This window comes from Falco cherrug, chromosome Z (assembly GCF_023634085.1).
Source record: "Falco cherrug isolate bFalChe1 chromosome Z, bFalChe1.pri, whole genome shotgun sequence".
In the NCBI taxonomy this organism is placed as follows: domain Eukaryota; kingdom Metazoa; phylum Chordata; class Aves; order Falconiformes; family Falconidae; genus Falco; species Falco cherrug.
Genome location: NC_073720.1, coordinates 2983542 through 3006146, shown reverse-complemented (window position 1 = coordinate 3006146; position 22605 = coordinate 2983542). Strand labels below are relative to the sequence as shown.

The window sequence follows — 22605 nt, the reverse complement described above, 5'->3', positions numbered from 1 at the left end:
CTAACAACAGTCCTGCATTAAGCGACCCGAGAAACATAGATGATCCTATCAGAGGCAGTTAAGTAATGAGTTGCTGTATATACACATTTGCCATGCAGCAACAGTTAGATGCACCAATCCCCCTTCTTGGAAGGCTAGCAGATTTGGTAGAGTTATCTAGAAACTAACTAGTAAACACCAGTAAGCCCTCAGCCAGGAAAAACAGTCTCTCCAAAACAAACACAGGCTTACCCAAAGTAACAATTCTCACAGTGATTTACTTTAAAATAAACAAACGAACAGCAAGCCTTTTTATTTCCCCTGTTATATTTATTTTTCTTTTACGGGGCACAATGAAAATTTCAACTTTTGCTTATTTTCTTTTCCCTTGTAAAACAGATGGTTATAGCCACCAATCTAAAATCAGTATATACTTCAGAAGGTCTCAAATTAAATTTTCACATTTCCTAATGATAAAAGAGGCACATGTGCCAGCAGTAGCTGAAATAAGAACAGTTTAAGCAATACTTGCTTAAAAAGCTGCTCTGACTGCTATTTTAAGGCAGGTTTGGTGAAAGTTTGACAAGCAGTTTCCTCAGGAAATGAAAAGAATTTTGCTACAGAAATACATTAACTTTGATTGAAAAGAGGCTTTTAGAAAATACTTCATCAGTGTGCAATTACATTGATGCTACACTTCCTTTAGTTAGAAAGATAGTAATTAATCTTTTTGTTCAGAATTCAGACTCCTCAGCTGTTCCTTTACCTGGCAGGAATGGCACAAAAGGAAGGCAGGCAGTGATGCTTTATTGTCACAAAAGGCAGAATTTTCTCGAGGAATTAGTAATTTGGGTGACGAGCGCAGTCCCCAGGATTGCTCAGGCTGTGTTCTCAATGATAACAGCAATACCTTGTCCACCACCAATGCAAGCTGACCCAACAGCATATTTCCCACCACGACGCCTGTACAGAAAAAACAACAGGGAGAATTATTTCTATTTATGAAACCCTAGCAGCTGTTGTCCTGATTTTCTGAAACTAGCTATCAATTAGGTACTACTAAAGACGATGTTCTACAATGTGTATGTTCTTTTTCTAGAAAAACATCATGAGGCCTGAACTGATGTTGGAATACTTCTGTAGAAAAAATAGGAGTTGCAGGTCTGAGTCTTTTGCCATCTGAAAGACAGTAGGTTATATTGTTCTTACGAACACAAAATGGCAAAGAATGACATATTTGAAATACTTGTGGTTTCACCACATAATAAAAACGACAGAAGTAAAATACAATTTTATTGCCTAGGTAGTTTTTTAAAGCTAAGTTTTCTACAGCTTTCCACAAGGTGCAAATTAACTGTGGCTTTATGGCTGGACACTAACATCGTGCTGCAGGTCCAAGCGAAAAGGTAGAATGATCCGTGCCCCGAGGGTCATTAAAAGAAAAAAAAAAAAAAAAAAAGGAAAATTCAGACTGAAATGGGGCTAAGCGTATCAAGCAAGCCAAAAGACTTCAAACTGCTGAAAACTGACTAAAAGCGAAAGAAGGTGATGACAACACCTTTTAAATACACCTTGTTAATAAGGGAACAGGCTTTGCTCAAAGGCCATTTCAAAACAGGAAACCTTCCCACTGACTATGGCAGGCTTGGATCAGATCTCGAGGAAGCAAAAAACCCTGTAATGACAGCAGACTGGAATATGAGGCAAGGTGCAGGACCTGGGCTCAGCACAAAGTTAACAAATTCATACAGGAACTGCTACACTGCAGTGAGAAGAGTTGAAAGCTAGTCAACTGGAAGATTTTTGTCACGCAGCATCCAGACCAAAAATCTTTTGCAGGTGTAACTACATCAGCACTGCATCGACTTACCAGCGGCTATCGGCCACATACATACCTTAATTCATGGACCAGATGAGCTGTGATCCGTGATCCTGAAGCACCCAAAGGATGACCCATAGCAATGGCACCTCCGTTGACATTGGTTTTTTCAGGGTCAAGGCCCAGAACTTTTTCAACAGCTAGATACTGAGGTGCAAATGCCTCATTCACCTGCAACACCAGAGAAACAATACCACTGTTCATGTCTGACTTTCCACACAAGCTTTCAGCAGCATGTGCGCACACAAGATTAAATGAGGTGCGCTTCTTCTTTAGGTCATTTTGATTGCGAAAAGTATTAAACATTATGTTTATAAAAGCATACTCTGACAACATAAAAATTGTCATGCCAACCCAATTCAAATTCAAATCCTTCCAGAACATGTGATACAAACCAAGAATGTAGTATGTTTTATATAAAACCAGGCATGGCATATTCTGATGCCGTGTGTTTGTGAAGAGCCTACAGCTCTGACAAAAAAGGGCCTTGTTCACAAATGGAGAAGTATCACTAACTTAAAGCATTAACAGTCCAGCCAACAGAGTAAAATTTCTTGTCACATGAGGGTATTATTTGTTCCATGGAATGCTATCGTGCCGTTTCCAATTTCCACGTGCCTTGGATTTTTGTGATGACTGTGCAACTGTGTGTTAGAAGCTGGATGGACAGAGGTCAGACAGGCAAGCTAAGACAGGTGGGCTCCAGACACGCAGAAACACTTACCTCATGAGGGCAAGCTACACATATGAGTGGTATGTTTCTGCTATGAAGATCAGGAATAACTTCACTGCTTATATTAAAACTCCTTACCTCTACCAAATCCATGTCCTTCAGAGTCAATCCTGCTTTCTTCAGAACCTCTGTAATTGCAGGTACAGGGCCTATTTGGAAATTTTATGTAGTTAGTTAAATTAAAAAAATAGAGGCTTATAAACACGTTACACATAGGATAGCTTCATAAAGTCTCATCAAATCCCCTCCCACAAGCTTCTGTGCAGCCAATGAATTCTGGATATGCCACTCACCTGCTTTATTAGGTGGTAAGAGAACCCGTAAACCTCAAAACTATTTGGCAGCCTTCTCAACACACTGCCAGGGAAAGTTAAGAGTGTCAGTACTGCTGCACAACTATGTTGGCAAACACAGACATAGCTTTCAAGTCAAGAGAACTGACAGTCCCCAGCCAAATAAAAAAATGTCACAACACTTTTTGAGGCATTCTCCTTCCCAGTACTCTTGCTTCAGTGTATTCTTTCCTCACAACTTGCTGCCTCCAGGTATACAAAAAAGAAAAAGTTCTAGAGTTTGCCAGTCATGTGCTTAGTTAAGGGTATTGTTTTGGTGTTCTTAATATACTTTATCTGAAAATCTTCTAGTAAAAAAACCAATAAACTGTTCCCTTGGACCAGGTCCCAGCCGACTGAAGACAGGACAACTATTTTTGGAGAATATTTGAGTTTGGCAGTAAAACTGTTCTCTGAAGGAAGCGGACTTCTATGACCTAATGTAATACACTACAGAGGAGATTAATCTCAAAGCACAGCTACCTAAGGGAAAATACAGTCAAAGAGAATTTGAAACAGTTAATTAGATATGTGCTTGTAGGATAAAGATATTGAGAAGTTAGATGGTAGCTGACAAAAAAAAACCCCAATCCTAAATGCTATCTCAGTACCAAAAGATGGGTTTTGAAAACTCATAGCTCAAAGAATAAAAAAAAAACCATAAAGAGAAGTAAATGACTGAAGAGACAGAAAAATTAAAAGAAGGGCCCAGTTCAAAGCTCAGTGGATTATTAGAAAGCCTCAGGCAGCTTAATGCTAGACTCTAAATGCATCTCATTACAGACGGATTTTAGTATGCCTGTTACGCGTGAGAGTAATGGGAGGGTCTCATGTGGACAACACAAAGACCATTAGTGACAGCCAAGTAGACTTTTTTCCCCCTCTTTCTCTCTCTCCTTTTTTTTTAAAAACAATGACTTCTCTCACTAGATATTGTGAGGCAGGACTCCCCATCACTATCAGTATGTGAAAGGGCAGTTGCTTAGACTGAGCTCCTGTTCTCAGATCTGTTGCTGTCAAGTCAATGAATCTCATCTGGTCTTTTTGAGTTGCTGGGGACAAGCTGTGGTGGTAAGGAGTTAGGATACTAAATGTTTCTCCATGTGATTTATGAAGTTTTTAAACAAGCTAAAAGAGTTGCCTGACCTAGAAAGAATGGGCTAGTTTAGAAAGCACAATGACAGCATGAAGTCTAGTGAAAGAAAGCCTCCCTCTACATTTGCTTTGAAGGTTGTGTTAGTCAGATAGTCTGATCAAGAAAACAAACCTGACAATGCTTCATTTGCATTTCTACTGACACATGGAACCAGTCAACAATGACTTCTCTGAACAGAATGGCAGAAAGGAAAAGCGATGCTGGGATACAATGCTGTCTACAAACTAAACAGAAGGGAAAAATCCTGGGGTGTCTGGATTGGCTTGGAGGGTTTGTCTGTGTTAACAGCTACTTTATTAGAAAGCATAAAGAAAGGGACTAACAAAAAAAAGAGAAGTAGCTGGTTTGCCAAAATAATACCTGAATAGATGTGTATTCTGGAATCCAATCTTAGCTTGGGCAACTAAGTAACTGCTGAAAGGTGTACACACAGCCAATACACCTTCAGCAAGAGGCAAGGAAGACAACTCGGTTACACATTTAATAACGGGATTTGAAGCTTACAGGAAACAACTGAATTTCAGGAGAAAATCGGTTTTAGAAAACACTGAGAGTGCCAATTTTCTTGACTTACTAACAGAGTAAAAAAGGAAAATAAAGAGGTGTCTGTGGGACTACAGTTCAGTGCTCATGCTACAGGTCAGGCACTGCACGTGCCCTTTTCAGCTGAACCGAGGGGTGAGTCAGCCCCTCTGGTTAAAGAGGGATGGACTGACACCATGGGATGGACAGTCTCTCTGTAGTAAGGCACACAGTCTTCAGAGCTACCAGACTCGGCACACTGCAGACTCTTTGCTCTAGAATGCCCAACACATGAGTATTTTAATGCTGCTTGATGCTATAAAATAACATGCTTTATTGCAACTTACCAATGCCCATTATGGAGGGGTCACAGCCAGATGAGTGATATGCTACTACTCTTGCCAGAGGAGTGAGACTGTGCTTTTTAAGGGCTGACTCACTGGCAATGATGACTGCACCAGCTCCATCACACACCCCCTTGCAATAAGAGAGAAACACATTCTTAGTGCACGAAAATACAAACAAAAAACCCCCACACTTCAAACTAAATATGCCTCTCAAAAAAACCCCTTGAGTCCCAGACACTGTTACTAGCATTTAACAGACAATTGTATTAGTGTTAATTCAAAACAACAAACCACAATCTTTCATTTTTCTGTGGACCACAAAAGAAAGTTAAATATAGTTGTTCAATTTATTTCAGTGTTTTAGAAGGGTAAACCACATCTTTGCCAACTTAAAGTCTCCCTTACACTGGAAATGTCATTCTGTAAACTTGCAAAACCACTATTAATATTGGATAATGTATGTACTATTAATTAAAAAAAGATACTTTACAGACACCCATACTTACTGTGCTTACAATCTATTTCAGGCAGGAATTCAGACTACACGATCACAGTGGTCCTTCTGGCCCAAAGAACATGGATCAATTGATTAAGAAAGTAAGTGTAAGAGGAACAGTCCATAATGACATGCTGCTAAGCACCAAGTCTGCTCTGCGCAAGAGCAAAATGTGGTTTGGACTAGAGAGGATACTAATTGCAGTACAAGGATGAGAGGCAGCAGTATGCCTGCTAATGCAATACATGATTTGTAAAGCAAGTGTTCAGTAATCATTGCCCTCCAAAAGAAAGCAGAATGGCTAATTCTACACGGCCACTACGGGAATAATTGCAGGCTGAGGAGGAAGTGTCAGTGCCTCGCTAAAAGAACAGTGCCAGTCCACAAAACCAAATTTTAGAACATGGGAGCAGACGGAAGGATCCCCTGCCATCTTGGGGCTGGAACAGTCAACCAGGGGCACTCTGTTGCAGAATGAGAGATCATTTTCATCAGGAGGCACTGCTGACAGCCAAAGGCAGCTCAGTGAGACATAAATACAGTAACAATACATTTGGAGAACCTTAGAGGTGACACGTGCACAACCCAAGGCTTTGACATACTCACTGAAGCATTCCCAGCCGTGACCGTTCCATCCTTTTTAAAGACAGATGGGAGTTTTGCCAATTGTTCCAGAGTGGTCTGGGGTTTTGGGTGCTCGTCCTTTTGCATACTTTCTTTCCCCTTTTTTGTTTTCACTTCAATTGGTGACATCTCAGCATTGAAGTAACCAGCATCATGAGCTGTAACCACAAAAAGGAAAACAAAATAACTTGATAAAAATATCAAGATGATTGCGCAGCATGACCAATAATGCTATTTTCATGTGCACACATTTTTTGCTCTATTTTAACCAGAGTCCAGGGACAGTACTGTTTATGTTTTATTTTGCTTAAATAGGCTGGTTGGTGTTTACTGTTTGTTTTTTTTAGAAACTGGGCAAAAAACTCTACAAATATACATTCTCAAACTCCTGCAAAGAAAGTCTCTAATAGGAAGTGTTATTTCAGCTTTAAATAACTGATTTTATTTTTTTTTAACCACTAGATTTCTGTTTGGTACACATCCCCCTATACTGTTGGTTTATTCTACGGCTCTGTCAGTTATCAACGGGCCAAGAAACTAAATCTCACTTACAGAGGAACATGGAAAAAATGCTGAGCCATTTCTTCTCTGTTGATAACGAGCATAAGTTATTGTGTATCAATTAAAATCCTGTCCAAGGTGCTCCTCCACAGGATTTCACAGTCAAGTTACAAACTCAGAATGGGATTCAGCTGCCTAAATAACCAGAGACAATTCAAAACATTGTAGGTATTTAAGATGCCCATAAGAGCATCTGGCCACATCACCTACCATAACCTTAGACACCAATATTCAGGTAATTAAATGCTACTTTTTGTATCCACCATGTTTTATTGTGAACACACAGATGTATCCTATCTCACATAACTGAACCAAGACTCTCAGCCACTTCAAATCATTCCACAAATGCAGCTCCAAGGGATTTAAAACTAAGGCACTGAAACTTCCATATCTGATGTTGTTTAGCTACCTCTGAACTTCTCAATAAATTCTACAAAATGTTTTTCTTTCCTTGCTAGCCACAGGACTCCCTTTAGTTGAGAATAAGATGACCTGGTCATAACAAGCAGAAATAAAAACAGCAAGGCAAAAATTCTAGAAAACAAGAAAGAAGCAAAAGCCTCTTCAGGGGCACAGTTTCTAGCAAAGGCTTCAGGAATTGCAGGAGTTAGCTAACAAGATCAGCAGGGAAGATAACACATGACTAAAAGAAGTTAGAAAAAGCACTGCTTCATCCATAGAAGAAAATATAAAGTTTTCCTTCAAGAGTAGCAGGTGTTAAATAGCACCATCATTAGAATCTAAAAGCATGTTTATATTTTTGCCTCTTATGTTCACTTTTGGGTTATAGCAGAGGCTGAACTCCCAGGATGATCCCTACGCATTCTACTGGTCTTTTGAAGTACCATCCTGTTTACACTATTCATCAACTTCACAGCAACCCAATGCCTCCCACTGATGGCTCTGGCCACTAAACCACCCAGAGAACAGTTTAAACACAGGTCCTCAACAAATAACCCCTCTTCAGATTCCATCTGCTCTAATCGTTTAAGAGTTGTCAAATAGCATATGATTTCCAAAAGAAAAATAATTTAGATCAATTATAGCACATGCTTGTATGCAAGAAGGATTGGGGTTGCTGTGGGACAGGACCGTTCTGCAGCTGAGAGGAAAGAAATAGGGGGAGTGAGGCACGCTGGGGACAACATTGCTCTGTCGCAGGCAAGACAAGGGCAAGGCATCCCACCAAAGGGGCACCAACAAGCCATGTTCATAGAATCTGAGAATGGTCAGGGTGGGAAGGGCCCCCTGGAGACCATCTAGTCCAACCCCCCGCTAGAGCAGGTTCACCTACAGCAGGTTGCTCAGTCGTGTCCACACAGGTTTTGAGTATCTCCAGAGCAGGAGACCCCACAGCCCCTCTGGGCAGCCTGTCCCAGGGCTCTGCCACCCTCGAGGAAGTTTTCCCTCATACTCAGACGGAACCGCCTGTGCTGCAGTTTGTGCCCGTTGCCCCTTGTCCTGTCTCTGGCCACCACTGGAAAGAGCCTGGCCCCGTCCTCCTGGCACCCGCCCTGAAGGTACTTGTATGCACTGATAAGCTCCCCTCTCAATCTTCTTTTCTCCAGGCTGAACAGCCCCAGCTCCCTCAGCCCTTCCTCATCAGGGGGATGCTCCAGTCCCCTCATCATCTTGGTAGCCATCACTGGCCCCTCTCCAGTAATCCATAAACATGAATGCTGTTCAGGCAGGAGGTTACATGTGACAGGCCAATGGCACTTGCTGCCTGGATGACTGCTGAACGTCCACTAGGAAGACACAGCAAGCCAGTGGAAAGGGGCTCATCACTTAACCTGCTGATAAACACAACACCTGACTCCGTATATTCAAAGCCAAACCCCCCAGGAACGGGCTACTTGTATCACAGGGCAAGCAAAACCATGAACTATAGTATCTGCAAATCAAAAGGCAAATCACACCAAGAGCTACACAAAACTTAAAAATACTTTGACTCTATGCTAAAAACTGACTAGATTTGAAACTAGTATCATATAAACACTTCCATTCCTAAATTTACTAACCAGCTTTACATCTCTGTTGTGTTTTGAATGCGTATCGGTCACAGTCCTCTCGAGTGATATTGTATTTTGCAGCCAGATTTTCAGCTGTAATTGCCATAGGTATTTTAACATATGTATCTGTCAGAGCTGCCCACAATGTGTCTTCCAACTGCAAGAAACATTATGAAAAGAAAATTATGAAGCACAGCATCATTAACATTTACTACTTCTAATTATTCTGCAACCTCTTGGAAACTAATGCCTTTTTGTCAAAATTAACTCAGGTTACCTACAGATAATTTATTTAAATTAGAACAAACAGACTGCAAAAGAGTATGCAAGTTCTTATGTGTTATTTTATTTTATTTAATCAAGAATTGTACTCTAGTGTCTAGAGTCAAAGGTTTCTGTAGGTAAAACATTTCAGGTGAGAAAACACTCAAATCTAACTTCACTTAACCAGATAAAAGGCAAGATCAGTCAGTCCAATATAGCATAGAAAAACCAAAGGACTGAAGCACTAAAATAGCCTAATTTAGCATTCTTATGTTGGTTATGACCCACTGAGTAAACTGTAATTATCAGGGCTGAACTGCATCCTGCTGCAGGTTTCCCACACTTCACCGAGGATTTATCATCAGAAATTTAAAAATAACTTGTCTGTCAATGGATTTAACTTCATGTTCCTACTTTTAAGTGAGAGATGCTTGTAACTTGGAGGTATACATGTTCTTTACCAGCCAGCCTTCCATTAAAAAAAAAAGGCTCTATTTCACAGCCTCTGACAAGTTTTTATGTTATATACAGGCTCTGATGGAATGTACCAAGCAAACAAAGTTTTGTGTCTAAGAGTTTGTTGATAACGTGTCACATGGAACAAGAATTCAAACATGGTTTTGGAAAACCTAGAAAACCAGCATGCCTAACAAAATTGCCTGAAGCTACTGTTCTGATAATGTCTGAATACTGAATAAATGCTTTGAACAACTAAATCTGGATCTGATCTCCAATAATTTCGTTTGCAAGGATACAGCGTCTACAGACCTGATACTTTATGTTGTTCTGTAAATGTGACTTTGTTCAGAGAGGAAAGTAAAAAAAGTACCAGACCTTGAGTTCTGCTCCTAATCTGGTTCCAAATCTAATGTTTCGAACTGCATAAGGAGCTTGGCTCATACTTTCAGCTCCACCACACAGAACAACTTCTGATTCATTAAGGCAAATCTCCTGTTAACAGAAAAAATAAAACAGGTCTAGGATTTAGTTTGCTGGTTTTGTAAGGCAATAACAACTGTTTTAGAAAAAGATTTCATCACCTACAAAGCCACACACACCGAATGAGTTCAAGCTCAGCCATGTGTACATTTACGAAGGGTTTAGCCTTCTATTAAGATTGGGGTCCGTCTCTTTCATTAGGTGTTCCTTCTTCCTTCTTTCAGCCAGGAATGATTATATCAATGAGGGAGGAAGAGAGTAAGAGTGCACACATGTGACAGGACAGAGGAACAAAGCCATTAAACATCTGCATGCTTGTGTGGTTAGGTTCACAGATGGTTTAGATTATTTATTTTTTTTGTTTTGAGCTCCCAATCTTCTCAAAAGGAACACAAATTAAACTTCAAAGCCTGAAACTAGACCTTACAATTCTAAAAAAACCAGGCATCATCTCAGAAAACATTAGCCAGGTAAGCTGACAAAAGAAATCCCCGAAACACACTAATTCATCATTGGCAAAGCACACAGAACCTAAAAGCCCCAATTCCTAAATGTGCCATCAGACCACTCAAAAAATTCTGCTTCCTTAAAATGAATCACTCAGTTGGACAGATAACGTTATTTGTGTAATGGAATGGAAGCAGATGAAATGATATGCCTTTGAGACAACTCGTTAATAATTAGTATGAATGATCTGTAGTAATATGTGCTGAGATGCTTCCTACAGTTACCAAAAACTTTGTGCACATTTAAGCAGCTCAGAATAGAAGCTGCAGCTTTGTTGTGTGCCAGAATAATACAGAAACATTAACTGCATTGATGAAATGCTGTCTTTGGAAAAGGTCTCACAACCATACTTTTGATACAGGTGGTCAAATTCTCCAACAGATTTTTTCTGCGTAGACCAACACATCTTACAGCCTTTGCAGAAAGAGCTAGAAAACAGTCAGATTGGTATTATTGTAAACACGTAACCTTAACTCTACATTGTCTCCCACATGCTTTTCTTCTAAGGAATCAGACCTAAAGCAATTCTCTGGTCAAGGGGAACTCTAAAAAAACCCAAACAACAATCCCCAAAAAACCCCAACCAAACAAACCCCAATTACACGGTTGCTCATAAATAAGGTTATTCATAAAATAACCTTTAATTTTGTTAAGTCTAGACCACTGCTAGTTGTAGACCACTGGTCCATATGAGCAAATGAAATAAAATTCATTGTACCATTTTAATCAGTGGGTTTGGCCAGCCGCTCAAAAAGAAGTTGATTTTCTTCTAATTTAAAAGAAGTGATGCTATAAATTATCTTACCCATGAAAGGGTTTCGATCTTTGAACAAAAACACACTTAAAAGCACAGGTTGCTGCTTACATAGAGAATATAAACAACAATCAGAAGATGAAAGCCTGCTGTAGTGATTCGGATGGCCAGTAATTCCAATCCATGCAAACAGGATCACAAGAATGCAACCACATTCACAGCTGAGCTCTATTCACTGGCTAACACTTGTTGCATTCCTTACATTAAACTTTTACATTAAATAAATGTAAGTCTGCTTACTTTTAAGTTTATTAAAAACTTACATTAAATAAAAAAATAGCTAAAATTATGATTTTTAAAACCAACCACAAAATACGGCACTGTGGAGGCTGAACTCCTGCACAAAACCATGCAGGACAACAGGAAGACTCTACCAGTGCTAGCTAAAAATCCATGTTCAGACTCATCCCAAACATGAAGTACACATTTCCACACACATCTCTCACATTAGCAGTCTGATAAAAGTTACGACTAATCCAGAAATACAGAGCTTTGTACCTGACATCCGCTGGCAATGGATTGGAAACCAGAGCCACAAAGTCTGTTGACAGTGAGGGCTGGAACTGGGACAGGGACTCCCACACGTAAACCGACATGTCTTGCAATATAAATCGCATCTGCGGAGCTCTGCAGACAGAACAAATAGGAGGTTTTGTTACACTTTATTTTCTTTGGAGAGCAAAAGTCTTGATGAAATGGTGTAATCTCATCACTGAAAAAAGTTAGTGTATATTCAGCAGAAATCCTGCTAGTCATAAGGAGCACTTTGATTCTCTTTAAAATGACACCATCCCATATGACCAAAAAGGGCCAATGTTTTAACGTGCACTTTAAAGAAACTGTGTGTCATAAAAGCTCGATATTAGGCAAAAAACAGGACTACAGATGTTAAAGCTGAAGTTGGCAACTTACTAGTCTTACATTTTCCCTTATCCCTTATTTTCAAAGCAGCACACAGGCAACAGACTGTTGTAAGACCACATCCTGACTGGCAAGCAGCAATTATTTCAAGGTAGATTAAAATTGCTCAGACATCCAGGGGAAGGGCCCCCAAAAACCAGACAGTGTGGAAAATGAGACTGCTTTGCTGCTTCATATCCACTTTGTGAAATTTCATCACTGTGACGTTCTAATTGGACACTGGCCTGTTCTAACAAAGCAATCTCATTCCTCCAAAGCTTTTCAAAGACAGTTCTGTCACATTTCTATTTCAAAGCAAAGTGCCACACCCTTCAGAACCCACTCCTTCAATAAACCGGGTCCAACAGGAGATGAAACAAAAACAATTCAGCTTCTGCGTTTCAACTGCTGAGTCAACAGATGATGATGGACACAGGTACAGGAAAAAAAATTGCGCACTGCTATAAGTTTGTAATGGATCTTTTCCAAACAGAGAGAACACTTATGCTCCTGGGGATCATGCCCTAAGCCAGTACGTATTACAAACACAAAGTCATGTGCGCAATGCTATGTGCCAATGCAAGTTCAGAAAAAATAAATAAATTCATCAAGCAACTTCTGCTGAAGAAGGGGAGTTTAAAATGGTCATACATTCATAGTTATTTAAACTTGATCAAGTAATACTTAAAAGAGATCCAGGACAAAAACCCAGAAGATCTATTGGAGTGGGGGAGTATGATGCAAAGGAAAACAAATGTAATTTCAACATGAAAAGACATTTTATTAGGAGAATACTATTTTTTATGCAAAAGCATTACAAGAGATTTGGATGCAGCAATTTTTTGTTTTCTAGGCTGCAAACAGTTCTTACAAAACCTAAAATATTTATTAGAAGAAGCTGAGATGGTAGCTGTAGGAGACAGAATAATCAAAAGCTACTCTTTTGGCCAAAAATCCTTAAGAAGGAATACTGCACCTTTGTTAACTTATCACAAAAGTTCTCAGTTATTTGTTTCTTTCGCACCCTTGAAACACTCAGTACAAAATTAGAGTGCCTACCCTTAGTAACAGTGAAGTCAGAATACACAACAAAACCAAACCAGAAATGCCGTTTGCTGTCTTGCCTAAAACAAAGACCTTCATCTACATATGTGGATAACTCCAGTTTTCCAGTGCTGGTGCCCCACATACAATAGCATCTGCATCACAAGGTCTTTGGAAAAGATACGATTGTCCAAATGTCTCTGCCAATCAAGGCTTGTATCCTTCCAGCTCAGGGTAAACTCATATCCACTTGAAAAAGTTCCATAGAAAATAGAACAGAAATACTCAAGGGAAATGGACTCAAGTCAGTTACAGTCTCCAGAAAGAAAGGGATTTACACAATCCAGTGAAAACCTACTAATCACTGAGTGCAGCTCAAGTCATTAAAATACGAAAAATGTACCAGGGATGAGCAACGAACCATTTAATGAATCCACATGTTTTGGAAAATCAGCTTGTCCTAGTTTAAACTGCCTTTGGTACTAAAGAAAAAGCAAGCTAAGCCTTGCTCCCAACAATACCAAAATCACGCAGGGCATGTCCCTTGAACACCAACAGGAAACACTACACTATAGATGCTACTTACCCATTTTGTTTCCACCCCTTTGGTTTATTCTTGGCTGCAAAACAGAGGTAACTATCTATAGGACCACACTGAAATCATATCACTGACCAGCAAGTTTTCCATGCTACCAACCTGCATGACGCTGCCGACAACAACACTGTCAATGATCTCAGGAGAGACCTTGCCAGCAGCCAAGGCCGCTCGAGCAGCATGTTCAGTCAGATCAGTGGCTGTGAAGTCCTTCAGCAAACCTCCATAGCTCCCGAAAGGAGTTCGCTTCGCTGCGACGATGAATACACCTGCAACAGAAGCAAGAATTATCCAGATGCACAGAACCTAACAGGCAGAAAGCCACTGAGTCAGCCTCAACTGGGTAACATCCTAAATTCACAAGCTTTGTAAACATAGGCAGTATGAAGCTACGTAGTTCCAAGATAAAGGAGATGTAGGATGGAGCAATGCTTTAGACAGGGAAGGCACGCAGAATTAACAGTCAGAAAGAAAAGCTGGGAATGTTTCAGAAATACTTCCTTTCCACAAACAAGTCTGGAGAAAAACAGTTTGGATAGCGAGCAAAGGAGGCTGCCACACCACATCAGACACCAGTGCTGGTGTACTAAAAGCATGGAAGCAACATCCCTGAAATCCCATAGTGGATACCTGTGAAATAATCAGATGAGGAACAGCTCTTCAAAAAAACAAAACCAAAGAAGCCAGCCCCTCATCCTAGAAAAGTGAGCAGATCTTTGGTTTATGCTCTGAAACAGTCTATACAAAGGGAAAAAAAAATAAAGCAAAACAAAAAAACTTTTAATATGCATTTTAATCTTCATTCCTTTAACTTAAGAGGAAAACCACTCCCTAATCAAAAACTTCATGCTATTTCCAGAATTTTACAAGTCATCTAAACTTCTCAGAAACTGGTAGACTGATGCTAAAGCAAACTCCGTTTTCAACTGACAGGAGATAGCATGCAAGCGTCCACGTACACATGCACTGGCCAGCAGCAGTCTATACAGGAATTCCAGCTTGGGAGAAGCCATGTCCGAACGAAAACAAACACGTACTGACTGCCTGTCACAGCCGCCTCTGCTTCTGTGTGCAGGAACATGCGGGAGGCAGCCTGTGAACTTTCCTCCAGTTGAACAACAGAGCTTGCATACCTCTCTCCTACAGCTGCCATGCAGCACCCACCCTTATTTTAAGTAACACTGCAATGATACATACAGATACAATGATGAAGGCAAATGAAAATGCCTCTTCATGAAGCTGCTCACAAAAGCTGCATTCAGACTTTTCTGTCAAGGCAGTGAGAGCCGTATTCTCTGGCTGGGTTGTCAGAGAGAAGGTGCTCCTCTGCCCCTCATGTATTTGGATCCCAAGCTACGTGATCACAGAAAAGGACCTTCCAAAGTGGCAAAGGTCAAGGCTCACCCCACTGGCAAGAGCCTTGAACACAGGGCTGGGCAATGAATGTGCTCAGAAGATCACCTGCAAAATACCCTGAAGCAGACTAAGCAAAAATTGCAGCCTGAAGGACAGGGTCAGATCTGATAAGGAGAAGCTGAGGGAGCTGGGGGGTCAGCCTGGAGAGGGGGGGCTGAGGGGAGACCTTCTGGCTCCCTGCAACCCCCTGAGAGGGGCTGGAGCCAGGGGGGTCGGGCTCTTCTCCCAGGGAACAGGCGACAGGACGAGAGGGAACGGCCTCACCTTGTGCCGGGGGAGGGTTAGGTTGGGAATGAGGGAAAATCCCGTCACGGAAAGGGTGGCCAAGGCTGGCACAGGCTGCCCGGGGGGCTGGCGGCACCCGCCCTGGGGGGATTTATAACACCTGTAGATGTGGCGCTCGGGGCCAGGGGTTAGCAGTTGGACTTGACCTTAAAGGTCTTTTCCAACCTAACCCATTCTGTGATTCTATGAATGTGAAAAACATTCATAGCAAAACAGAGTAACACCCTCGCAGCAGGATGCCACCCATGGGCTTCTTTCTGGGTACCCAGAAGACCTTAGAAAGAAGTCTTTGCTAAGCATGCTACTGCTGCTCCTGCTCCCTTAAAATGTACTGCTGACACAGTAACTATTAAATTCTGCTTCTCACAGTTTTGATTTCCTCAAAAGGAATAAACAGCTGCTAACTATTATACATCCAAAAAGCCTGCTCTTCAGGTCTTCACGTGTAGAGGGAACATCACAGCCATTACAAATACCTATCTCAAGAGGCCTCCGTATATCCAGCGGTCTGAAAAGTAACAAGGCTGGTCCTGCAGTACAGGTCTTGTGCCCAGGTTTGTTACAAATGCTCAGAACTGACCCCTTGTACACACAGTGTACGCCATATCCATCATCGGTTTTCACTCTTGATTTAACCACCACTGAACTGATACCAGCAAGTAGTTCAATTTAACCTGAAACAATTCTTAATCCATTGACTGAATGTTTTTTACATCGGTTGTACACATTTTTTTTTTAAAAAAAAAAAGCTGAAAACTGCTAACAGACACCAGGTGTGAACGCCTACGAGTTTTGTTTTTACAAAGGTGAGGATATTTTAACTTATTAATGTTTATGGAAAACAGATGTGCTCAACAGAGTTACTGCAGAATTAGCCCCTGGACTCTCTAAGCCAGGGGTCGTCAAACTTTTTAAACAGGGACCGGCGTGCAGATGAAGTGGCAGGAATTCATCTGCGGCTGCTTGGTTCCCCCCCCCAAGTCCCGGCGGGGGAGGGGGGGGCAGGGGGTTCTGTAAATACCGGGGGCCGGATTGAGGACCCTGGGGGGCCGTAGTTTGAGGACCCCTGATCTAAGTATTCAGGTAACAGATTTAAGTTTAGACCAGTAGTTTTTCATCTAACTAGCCAAGATATATTGTATTAACAATAATTTATGGAATGTTAAGTTTGAGTCTTCATTTAATGTTAACAACACCTGCAAAAAAACGACCCTTAGCTCTTTTAAGGATTATCTCATATTCCTAAGCTTATCTTCCCTTCAGCAAAGCAGGACTGGACACTCTGCCTTCCACCACTCCTCCTGCTCACCGATTTCTGCCCCTTCCAAAACTGTGCCGCAACCGCTGATGAAAAGGCTTTGCTGCAGATCAGCTCAGGGACCTGACCAAGCTAAAAAAACTCGTTCTCCTCCCTTTTGGCCAAGTTGCTGGTTATTCATGTTATTTGCTGAATCACATACACCAGGTTGCCTTACAAACAAACACTCTAGGGGCGAGGATGGAACTTTGCCCTTAAACCTTCCTTTCACAATAACGACACCTCTCTTGCTTTCACTGGGGCTGCTCACTGCTTCCCGCTCCTTCCCAACAGCAGGGCCAAAGCATAAACCAGAGCAGACCATGTAAGGGAGGCAGCTGAAGACCAACCCAGAGTCAGCAGAAAACAAGGGGCTAATTTTCATTTGGATCAGTTCTGTACCTGAGCTCACCTTCTGGTTGCTCAAAAAACCTGCACAGTAATTCAAGACTAACAGAGAAGGCTGGACTGAACCAGGAAAAGAAGCAGCAGTGCAACCTCTGTTGAGTTATGCTGTGTTAATCTGACCACAGAGCCATTCCCCTAAAGGGATATTACTTCAGAGCCTGCCTAACTGGAGAGACATCTACAAGTGCTACTCTCTCCACAGAATTTCAAGAGGGGCAACAAGGGATGGCTGGAGCCCTGAGCCAGAAAGAACTCTACGGCCTCTGACAGCTCTTCCCAAGTCACCATTAATTAGTACTGTGCAACATTACCATGGCAAGACTTCCAGAGACTCTGCAGTTTTCCAAGGTGATAAACACTGCATGAGAGCTGACCACTACCAAACGCATAGGTATCTGGAAACTTTTGGGGCTAGAAAGCAAAAGATCACTCTGAATCCTTATCAAACACTCAACTCAAGACAGCTTTTAATCTGGTTTTGTTAACCTGCTATTATAGGTTTGAAATACACCCTAACCCTCCAACATTTCTCAAATGTACTTTGTATGAAACTATTTCTTAGTCAGATCCTACTTTGAAGACCTAAAAAACAATCGTTAACCCCAAAAAAGTTAAGGAGCAACAACAATGTATGAAAACCACTGCAGCAAAGGATTAAAGATGATCCTGAAACAGGCACAGAAAACTAACAAAGGAGTATGGGCAAAGCCGCTTTCTGTATCACCCAGCTCGGCAGAGCAATGCAATATTACTGCGACACTGATTAGACAGGCTTTGGCACCGAAATCCCAAACCACAACACAAGACAGGCACAGTCTGTCAAGCAGCAAAGCACCGTCAAACAGATAAAAGCCCTATTTCAATCAATTTCAATTTTTTTTTTAAACAAGAACAGGTATCAAAGGGCATGTTTATCTCCTTTTTAAGAGAAAATTTAAACCACATTGAGCATGAAGCACCCCTTCACACAGAACACCTCCGGGAGCCACCGGTGCTTGTGGACTTTTTAGCCTGCACTGCCAGTGCCGACACAGGCAGGGGTTGGATGTGAGAAAAGAAATTTTCAGTCGCTGGTGCTTCAGGCAGCACCTCCAGCGACTCCGGGTCACTGCAGGCGAACTGGACAGGCAGGCATACCCTTTGCTACGGGTCTGCGTGCACCCGACCCGGCTTAAGCACCGCAGAGAGCCACACACAGGCCGTTCCGTTGTGTAAAACGGGCCGACACCGCGCCCCTTCCCTACCCCTCTGCACCTAACGCCGTTTATTTCCAGCTGAGGAAAATCCCCCCGGCGGGACAGGCACGGCTTCCCCGGCTCCACTCCGGATTCTCGATGGAGAAGCGGAGCTGCCGGCGGGCTGCGAGCCCCTGCAGCCGGGCCTGCCCCTCACCGCCGCCTCAGACCCGCCACCCGGCTCCCTCCGTGGGACACGGGCCGGGGACCCCAGGCCCCGCTCCCTAGCTCCCTCAGGGGGACACCGGGACACCGCCACCCCGCTCCCTCAGGGGGACACGGGCCCCGCTAGCCCCGCGCAGCCAGGAGCCTCACCCCGCAGCAGCGCCATCCCGCACCACACCGCTCCGCCGCGCCTGCGCCGCCGCACATTCGCCACGCTGGGGGCGGATCTATTTAAAATTTTTTTTTTCTTTGTTTGCTTGTGGAGTTTTACGTTGTTGTTTCACTTGGCGCCTATTTTCTTTCTGCTTACCGTATCCCCCGCCCCGTGCCTGGAAAGGACGACGCGGGTTTGGCGAATCGGCGGTGGGGGAAATGGCGCCGCCGCGTTGCCCTGGTAACGGCGGAGGGCAGGCCCCGGCCCAGCCCCGGCCCGGCCGTGCGGAGCCCCCGGTGCCCAAGCGCAGCTCCGCGGGAGCGGGGCCTGGGCTGGGGAAGGCACCGCAGGCCGGCGGCAGGCGGCCCCGGGGGCAGCCGCGCTCCCCGGCAGGGCCGGGCCCCCGGAGGCCGGGGCCGCCGTTGGTGGCTTGGGTGGGGAGTGGGGCTTGCCTCCGGGTCTCCCCGGGCACTGAAACCTCCCCGCTGTAGGCTGGCATTGATTATTTCTAATTTTTATATATTTTTTTTAATCAGCCGTAGGTTTTCTAGCAGGTGCTGTGCTCTAAGCCAGCAGGTTTTGCACGCTGGGCTCGGTGCCAGGGATCTTTTGCAGCAGTTTGTGTTAGCGGGTCCCATGAGGCCGGCAGGGGACCCCGCGCACAGAGACGGGTTTTCTTCTTATTTACGCAGAGATTAAAAGCTGCTCTGGTTGGTTTGCGACTGGCACGACTCCAGCAGCTTGTTATCATCCTGAAACGCGATATAATTTGCACTGTATGGATGATACACAGGAAAGGGGGGGTGGAGGCCTCAGCTGCACTACTGCGGACTGGGGAAGCTTTTTATCCTAATGAAGGGTGGGAGCAAAACCAACTAATATGATGCCATGTAAATCTGAACACAGAGTGAGTGCAAGTGGATCCAACTCGTGCAGGATCCTCCTCTGTAGAGCTGGAGGTGGATGTGGTCTCATTAAGCCATAGTAAGTGTGTTAAACTTGGCAAAACACAGCTCTGTGAACTGTGGAACCGTGTTGTATGCTATCTACCAGGTGAAAAAAAAAAAAAATGTCAAAGAGCCTGCCAGGGTAGGTGGTATCTTGCAGCTGATTGAAAACCAAGTGGGAGCACAGCCCTAGCTGCAGAAACCAATCCACAGAATGCTCTACACAACAGGAACCTTTCAAAGTTCTGGTGGTTGTAAACGCCTCTCAAGGCATGACTTATGTGTATAAAAACTTCAGTGGAACCGTTCACTGTCTGGCAGAAACTGAGAGGATCATTAAAAACATTTCACGTACAAATAAAATTTGCCATATGTTTTCATTAATGCAATTTAAGTTTTATAAATTTTCTGGAAGAAGAATGTTCTCCTGTGAAGACTCCCTTTTTTTATTAAAAAACTCACAACTTTCAACTGCTTCTCCCACATTAATTCTAGTGATTTCTTGGATCTATAGGTCGGTGAACGTACAGCAAGATGCAACTTTGTCTTTAAAAGTAAGCCGAGGGTTTCACTGTATTTTCTCTTTCTGCCATTGACTTCGTTTAAGCACACGCAGAAGGGCTGGCACTGCATGCCCTCTTCCCCATCAATTTACAATGGCCTTCGAGGCCGTAGGATTCCACACTCAGTTGGTTTCTAATTAGCTCGCAGTACTTCAGTACCTCTGAAATTATTGTAACTTCTAAACCTTTCAAACCTTCCCGTACAAGCTTTGGGACTGTTCATTTGTGTTTGCAAAGTACTTGGCAATTTGAAAATAGATGTTTCCAATATATAGAAGCAAATATTGAAAGATGTATTTTCCACATTCCCATTTTTGACCAAAAGTCACAATTTATTTAGAAGTGTTTATTTCACAATTTTTTTTATCCCCAGCTGAATATTACAGTGACCATTACAAGCATTTTCTACAAACAAAGGTGTAGTTTACAGATTTGTTCAAAATGGAAAAATCTTATATAAGCAGTAGTATTTCACCTACATTATTCACTCCCATTATCATTCAGCTTCTCTGACAGCAGCTATACCTTCTGCTTGTTCAGGTAATGAGACCTCACAAGCCCCCCAAAACCCCCAAACAAACAAAATAGACATTGCACTGTAGTAGCACATTTTTTGATAATTTTTTTTCCTTCTAATTTCAAATTAATTTGAAAGTCTTTGCCCAGTGGCATTTACATTTTAAAATAATTTGTATACTCATTGGGGAATATGCCCTCCAGATTGTTTTACCTAACATCGACAGTGCTAGAACTTCTTTCAGAAGAAGAAGAAGAAAAAAAAAAAAGATTTATGACTGTAATATAGATGTGAATGAATAAAGTTGGAGTAAAAAAGGTTCATGGCTGTTTAGGCAATTCATTTTAATTAGATTATATTTATATACAATGGAAAAATGCTAATTTTTCAGTTAAATATGGTCTGAAAGAATAAGTTTGCAGTTTTGCTCATTTACTATTGAAAATGGAGGAAAATGATGTGTTGTTTCAGGTGCGGCTTTTGCACATCACACAAATGGAGGGTCGTATCTTGCAAAGACTTTAGGTGGTGGTGTGATTTCAGTGTTTAAGTTGCAGTATCAGGAAAAATAACCACTAGGCTTGAACTCTGAAACATGCCCTTGTTTTGTTACTCTTGCTTGTATGAAGAGGTCCTCTCAGATAGTGGAATAAATTGCATAAGCAAAATACAGTCATTATATAGGATTGCATAAATTCAGTCTTGAGGTCTAATGTTCTTTTCTAGTCAACTCCTACACAACAGCTTTACTAGCCCAAAGACAGGCAACCTCAGCTACAAAATACCAATAAACAATAAAAGAAGGAAAAAAAATCAAACCAAGTTTCTGGTAAAATGAATCATAGAGGTTGTTGTGGATGTTCTCGTAGGTCAGAGAGCACATGACTGAACTCACACTTGGAAGCATTGGTCGCGTAGTGGTGGTGGTTTGTGTGATTTGGGTTTTTTGGGAGTTCATTTTTGGAGGTTTTCATTGGTGGTTTTTATCTCCAATATTCTCAATAGTGCTCTCTGAGATACATTATACATACAAAAATCGGTATAGGTCAGTCTTGTTTTCTTTCTAGCAACTTCAAAGTGTTTTTGCAAGACCTCCTCAGAGTGAGATTTTATAAGCAGGTGTATAAATCTACAGCCAACTTCTTATGAGAACAATAAAAATATTCCCACATTTTAATGCTTGTTTCAGAGAAACAGCGGTTGAGAAGTCAGTTACCTTAGTAACAGCTAAAGGCACACAGTGGGAAAATGCTCAACTTAATAAACAATATTTAAAAATAATGACAGATCTGGAAAACGGCCAGCTTTCTCAAAGCCATGCTTTGTGTTAAATTGGCTCTTTCGATAAAGAAGTGCCGATCTGAGGAAAAAAGGCATGCTTGAGCATAGCAATTTAACAAAACTAACATTTAAAAACAAATCTAGAAAATTGCTAACAGAAAAAATAATATATATATTAAAGATATTTCATACAGAGTCCTCTTCCAGATGGATTTTTATGGAGGAACTGCATTGTCACAGATCAAGACATTAAATCCCCATTTCCATCTAATACATATCAAGAGTTTTTAAGAAAGTCTCTTTGTTGTATATATAAATGATGATCCTTAAAATGCCAGTGAAAGACTGTTATCCCCTAGAAGACCGTTAACCACATTCTGTAATTGTGATCAGCAACAAAACTGTCATAGAATAGGATTCAGCAGCAACTGTCATTAGTCTGAACAATAAGCATTGGTTTAATCAATCTGTTGGGAATTGTACTCTGAATAATTTACATCAGAAAGAGGTAGAGACATGAAGAGCCTGAGAGGAAACTGCTGGCCTAAGGTGAATTGTGAGAACTAGCTATGTGTTAAAACGAAAGACTGAATTCTGCGTGGAATTTTTTTTTTTTTACATTTTTAAACTGTC

At 42.0% G+C, this 22605-nt stretch overlaps 1 protein-coding gene across 1 annotated transcript; it reads right to left on the bottom strand.

Annotated features, from left to right (window-relative positions):
- Positions 1 to 237: 237 nt before the first annotated feature.
- Positions 238 to 18805, bottom strand: ACAA2 (acetyl-CoA acyltransferase 2). The gene is made up of 10 exons (XM_005437965.4): positions 18661 to 18805; positions 13807 to 13973; positions 11664 to 11792; positions 9740 to 9856; positions 8651 to 8798; positions 6051 to 6226; positions 4949 to 5078; positions 2670 to 2740; positions 1875 to 2029; positions 238 to 942 (listed from the first exon to the last, which is right to left on the bottom strand). The coding sequence occupies exons 1-10, from the start codon at positions 18674 to 18676 to the stop codon at positions 858 to 860; spliced, it is 1194 nt and encodes a 397-aa protein (XP_005438022.1). The 5' UTR covers positions 18677 to 18805; the 3' UTR covers positions 238 to 857.
- Between the last annotated feature and the right edge of the window lie 3800 nt (positions 18806 to 22605).

Excerpts from the sequence above, each read along its gene's own strand:
- ACAA2 (XM_005437965.4), bottom strand. Across the intron at positions 9,857-11,663 it reads CCATTGCCAGCGGATGTCAG|GAGATTTGCCTTAATGAATC; the intron begins GTACAAAGCTCT and ends TTCTGTTAACAG. Across the intron at positions 8,799-9,739 it reads GATTAGGAGCAGAACTCAAG|TTGGAAGACACATTGTGGGC; the intron begins GTCTGGTACTTT and ends TGTTTCTTGCAG.